This window comes from Fringilla coelebs (assembly GCF_963513975.1).
Source record: "Fringilla coelebs genome assembly, chromosome: 1".
Taxonomy (NCBI): domain Eukaryota; kingdom Metazoa; phylum Chordata; class Aves; order Passeriformes; family Fringillidae; genus Fringilla; species Fringilla coelebs.
In genome coordinates, this window is record NC_140028.1 from 104,132,790 (window position 1) to 104,138,789 (window position 6,000).

The 6,000-nt window shown below is 41.0% G+C and overlaps 1 protein-coding gene across 1 annotated transcript in view; it reads right to left on the bottom strand.

Moving 5' to 3' along the window:
- Window positions 1-6,000, bottom strand: part of NFX1 (nuclear transcription factor, X-box binding 1) — a 73,624-nt gene that overhangs the window by 47,295 nt on the left and 20,329 nt on the right. Inside the window, exon 4 of the mRNA XM_084207360.1 lies at window positions 4,669-4,999. Coding sequence (XP_084063486.1) covers window positions 4,669-4,999 — 331 coding nt within the window. The remainder of the gene's footprint in view (window positions 1-4,668; window positions 5,000-6,000) is intronic.

The window sequence follows — 6,000 nt, forward strand, 5'->3', positions numbered from 1 at the left end:
AAAAATTCTAGTAGTGCAAAAACAAATGCTTTGAAATCAAACTTCTGACTTTTGAAATAAGTATTCATTAGGCATCCCCACAGATACACATGCAAAAGTCTCTGGTACAATTTAGTTTAGACAGAAGCTACAGTATGACTACAGTTCTAGGACATACTGGATCCCTACAACACTTAAGATTGAAATTCAAATCTCATTCAGCATAGAGACATGCACAGAAGTGCAGAAAATGCTCCTTTAGATGATAAAGATGGGTGATACCTTTAAAGATTTAGTCCTGGTTTAGGGGATTAAGCAAAAAACTAAATTAAATGACTTGACAATGTTGCAAACTGAACTCAAAAAGGCTGAAGACTTCAGTATTCTGTTTGGTGAATGCAGAAGTTTTTTAACTGAACCTTCATTATCTATCATTAGCATGGACGATTATTTTGCAATTTACTACTGCTGCTGCTCTAGAGAACTGGCAGACAAGAAAAGTAGTGAAGATAGATACATCTAGACAGAGGAAAAATTAAATTTCTATTTGCCTGACAGTGAAAATACTGGATACTATAACAGAACAAAAAAGGGACTTCTACTGCTGTAGAAAAGATTACAGCACCAAAGATCTATGACAAAAGTCCAGCGACTAAAATTTAAATTAATAGAAAGATGTGGGAAATGGATTTGTAGAGAGTTCTCAGGGCCTGACAGAAGGCCCACACAGTATGCATCTGTATGCAAACTCTGAGATAAGAAATGTTGACTTAGAAATGCCATGGAATAGGACAGATATTGTTGAGAGAGAAATGGAACTAGAAATAAGTTTCAATGAATGGCCTGGCAAATAAGACTAGATACTTTGGAAAAATAGAACTATGAAAGATGCCTTGTACTAGGACCCATGAGGGGTAGTTTTAGGTGATTGGCTTTAAGGCATCTACAGCATGATGTGGCAAAAAGCTGATAGGCCAAGAAACACTTATAGGGTATTGTAATTAGGAAATAGCTGGCTTCTGATAGTGGTGACGTGAATTATAACATCTTTATTGTCTCACCCTTCTCATGAGACTGAAAATGGAATAAAAGTTTTTAAAACACCTCTCAGTTGCCCCATCTCTGTGTCAGAAAAGGGTACTGTCTGACAGAGAGAAATTTCATTTATGGCCTTTGTAAGACCTTTACAAAATGCTCTCAAGGCCTTGCATAGTTTCAGCTGGCAGACAGAGCTTCAGAGTCTTAAAAGAAGTTTTGCTTTGTTAAGAAATTTATTATCAGAACATTTTATTGAAGGTTAAGCTAGATGTTTCTTTGATGTAGACCCTAACACTGTAAAATAAATGTCAGTGTTTTTAAACGAAAAATGTGAAGAGAACTCACCTTGAGAAGTGTTATGCATGCCACAGCACAACACTAGCAAAAGTTCTGCAAAGCATTCCCCTTTCAAACAGCGGCTTACCTGTTCCCACAGCTCTGCCAAGTAACTGTTTATATAAATGGCTACCATTTCAATAAATCTGAGTAAATATTAGATTTGTTACTAAACCAGTTGATGTGCTCAGGCCTGAGCAGCAGGCCTAAGCCAGAGTTGACTTACCAAATGGATCCCAAGCACTGTGTGACTACTGACACCATCAGTATTATTCAGCTAAAAATAGATGACCAAGAGCTTATACCTACTCCTTAACACCAAACCGCCTGCTTTAGAAACTTTCATATAACCTTCTGCAGTTACCTGCCAGAAAGGTTTCATTTTAAGAAATTTTCCCAACTAACATGATTAGAGGCTTGCTTATAGGGTATTTTTAGGAGAAAACGCTCCCAGCCAAGGCTTGGGCTCTGGCTAAGCCCTGGCCCTGGCTGGTCAGCAAGTGTGCCATCAGATTCAGGTTTTTCTGTGCTAAAAATACAATCAAGTCACTTTGACTTGCTGATTTGGGCCTATAAAAGCTGGACTCATTTTCAGGGCAAATTTGGAGGCCTCATCACCTACAGGCAGACTCACCATGCAGGATTTTTCTAATTTCTGGGAAGGGTTCTACAGGTCCTCACTGCAAAACAGAGCTTCCCAGCGACTGCGGACTCTGGGTGACAGTAAAGTATTTAGGCAATTGATGATCCATCTAACTTTCTCAATCACTATCCTTTCTCTTGCAAAGTAATGACTAGGTACACTACCTTGTTTATTTTTGTTCGTTGCTAGTGCCAAGCACATAGTTTTATTGAATGTATAATTTTACTTTCGTGTTATCTTAATATTCACTGTAAAATAAGACGACCATTCTTTCCATTGGTGTCTGTGTCCTTTAAATCACCCCTGTCAATTGGCAGCATAAATCACCTTTACTTATTTTCACCAAAATGGGGTGTGGTGTTGAAAAGGAAAAACAAAACAGCTTTTAGGATACCTGCAAACAGAATGACAGTTCTGGTTCAAACCTTGTCACCTTATGGGAACATGTGGGAGGAGGGGAAAATGGCACACAGCAAATCCACAATCCAAAGAAATAAATGCTTGCAAGAAGAAGTTCTGAGATCATCTAAACTTAGGCAAGAATTATGAAATAGAGCACTCTCTTGAGGAAAATCTCTGCCCAGACATACATCATGATCCAGACTTATCATCTGCATTCAAATACTAGAGCCCTGCATCTCTAACTCCACCACTGATACAGCAAGAGGGAAGAAAGTTCCTACTTGCTTTTTGATAAAGCAGATGATGGCAGCCTGTGTCCTCACAGACACCAAAGATTACCATATGGGAGAAAGAAATGTCCAAAATATGATGAACATCCAAAACTGGGTAGCACAGATGTTGAAAGTGCATTCCTCTCCAGTTCACTATCACAAGTTAGAGAGTGTCAAGAACATCCATTATCTTCATCTGCATGCCTACTGTTGCCTTACCTCTGGGACTGGAAAATCTCATCATGGTTTCATTCATGTGAAACATTAAGTTGAATGATAACATTTTTAAATATGCTACAACTGGTCACAAATTGGGACTCAATTTTCACAGCTTTTATGCAGATCTGACATTTAGAGACTAAAAATTTGTAGCACCCAACGTCACAGTATTGTCACTACTCTTCAGAAGACTTTCCCAAAGAGAATGCCAAAGACTGAACCTCTGCTGCAGACTAGAACAAGAAAGAAGAGAACATCTGCTTCCAAGCCCTACAGGAAAGTTTGTCAGGCAACAAATTGCAGTCAGGGAGATCTCAAAGTAGTTAAGAAGTCTGCTTATTTCTGACTGGACAAAAGATATGTCCATGAACATATGCCTCTCCTGAGATGGTGGCCTGCAGCTGGATTCCAAGAAAATCAGTGTTCTGTTCAGGGTATCAGCTACCTCAAGTGTAGTCTGAAAGTTGAAAGTCAATTAAGAAAACAGCCATGACACTTAAATGAAATAAAACATAAATCTGCATGCATAAATACATAATGCATAAATATAAATTAAATCTAATATCAAAGAGAAATCTAACTAACATCTTCATATATGGGAAACAAGTATTAAAGAATTATTCTGACATTCAATAAAACGTTGAAATATATTTGAAGAATGCATTAAATACAAAGTTCAGAGTAAAGTTTTAAGCTTTAGCAAATCTTGGAAATAGTGTCAGGCGACAATCTGTTGGAATGGGTGAAGATTCTGACCAAGAGCAGAAAACTGCTTCTATCAAAAATTTCCAAAACCAGAAATATGAACAGATGTTAAGGACCAACTTCCATGGAAATTGAAGCTAGATACAATAGGAACAACATATAATTTATGTTTCTGACAAGCAAGCATTTATACATTGAAAAAAATAATATATTGGTGTTAATCTAATCAATGCAACTACACTACTAAAAAAAAATCTAATGTAAAAATTCCAAAACTGAAAACAGAGATGCCCTCCTGAAGTGGTCTGGATTTGTTAATTTAAGATTTTCCTAATTTTAAAATTTCCCAACCAATGTGTTGATGAGCGTGGTGGGCTTCAGCGCTGGCTAATTACCAGTGCACTCATTTCCTGCTGTTAGATAGGATTAGGAGAAAGATAAAGTAGGTTCAAAACCTTTAAAAGAATATAAAGAAAATTTTCTTAAAAGTAAATAAAAGAAAAAAAAGTATAAAGAATCAGAACAAACCCTTCAGAACACTTCTTCCCCCACAACCTTTTCTTTCCCACTGATAACGTAAAGAAACAAAATCTAAAATTTCTAGTTAGTTTACCACCTCTAAAAGAGTCTTTCTTGAGTTCACTTAGGGAGAGAAGTCCCTCTTGTTAAGGTTATAGAGACTTCTTCACAAGAGGGAAAAAACATTTCTCTCGTGGCTCTCAATTTCGTCACGAATAAGAGCCGCCCAGGAAACCCTGTTATTGTGAAGTCCTTCCCATTTCCACAAGTCTTCCCACAGCTTGTCGATGGGCCATGTTGACTTATGGGTTGATGTTTGAAAGATGAGTTGTTCAAAGGTAAAAATTCTCATTATTTGTTATGAACAAGAAAAAGGTTATCCATTTTTTTTTTAGATTGCAAAGTTTACAACTAGAACCCAGAACTGCCAAGTGGGAGTCCTATTAAAAGTTTAAAATTTCAAGTTGTTTTAATGTTCTATTAACAATGTACTTTTTGCTGCCTGTTCTCAGTAACTGCGGGGCTGCCCAGGAGTGGTGGGGGCCAAGCCCCCACCTTCGGCGCAGTCCCGCCCGGGCCGGGGATGATGTGGAGCGGCTCCTCCCCAGCGTGGGTCCCGGCCAGGGCCGGGGGAGCCCCCCGCGGGTGGTGTCAGCGGGGAGCAGCCCGTCCCGGGAGCGGCGGGCCAACCCCCCCATGGAGCACGGGTACCAAGGGGGAGGGGGCACTCCAGGGGTAACAAGGAGGGGGAAGAGACTGGCCCCGAGTCCCTTCCCTGCAGGGACAGCTGCTGGGCGTAGCCCACTGTCTCCCAAGTGCTGGCAGCCCCGACAGATTGATATGCTAATGTAGTCGTTAACGCTGTATTGTACCAGTATCACCTTGCCTGAGACAGGTAAACGACTGTTTCTCGATGGGATGGGAGGGCAATATCAAGACATATGCAAATAAATCCCAGACCCAAGGTGACACGGGGTGAAAACCCCCAAACTCGTCTAATAAACCCCCAAAAGCAACGAGCCAACTCAAAGTTAAGAGTAAAGCGAGGTCTAGATATCGAAGACAGAGTTCCGAGCCTGCAGGGATGCTGGAAGCCTCGGTCGCCCCTCACCCTAGCTGTAGAAGACCACAGCACGAATGAGGACCCCGGGACTGGCCGGCAGAAACACGGGTATACCCTAGCACTCTCGTGAGGACGGGATCCCCAGCTCTGCTCCTCAAGGGACAAAGCTGCTGCACTTTCCTCCTCCGCTGAGTCACCCTGGGAACAGCAACAGCGGAACCGCGGACCGGCCGAATGCCCCTATTCTGAGCTGATCACTTTTAATAAAGGCATCAAAAGGAGAACGGTCTCCTGCCCATTTATTACATTATTTACCTCTAAAATTATCTTCATCCCTGGGAACAGAGATCTTCTCTTTCTTCGCCTGGGGGCACAGGACTACTCTCTTTTTCTCTGCTCAAACTTCCCATGGGATTACAGCTACTTTAACATCTGTTTCTTTTGGCACTGAGGTCTTTACTTGGTATATATAATTTGAACACTTTAATCTCCCCATAGTTTCCTGTGTTACAAGGAAAAAGAGGTTTTTGTCCATAGCTTACAAGAGGATTTGAGCAGTAAGATCAAGGCATCTTCCCCTCCCTCCCATCTGAGACTTAGATCTTCCTCACTGACCATCATGTTTTCATGCTGTTCTTTTACATGCTTGCATCTTGTTCCTTTCTCTCACTCAAGGGAGGATTAAAGCATTGAAACAGTTAACATCCTGCCTGGAGGCCGGTGTGGGTCGGGCTGAGTGCTACAGACGGCGGGAGATGTAAATAGGGAAGCCGCTCGGATGAATCAAATCAGCCAGGCTAGAACCAAGCAGCAGCACAGCAGGG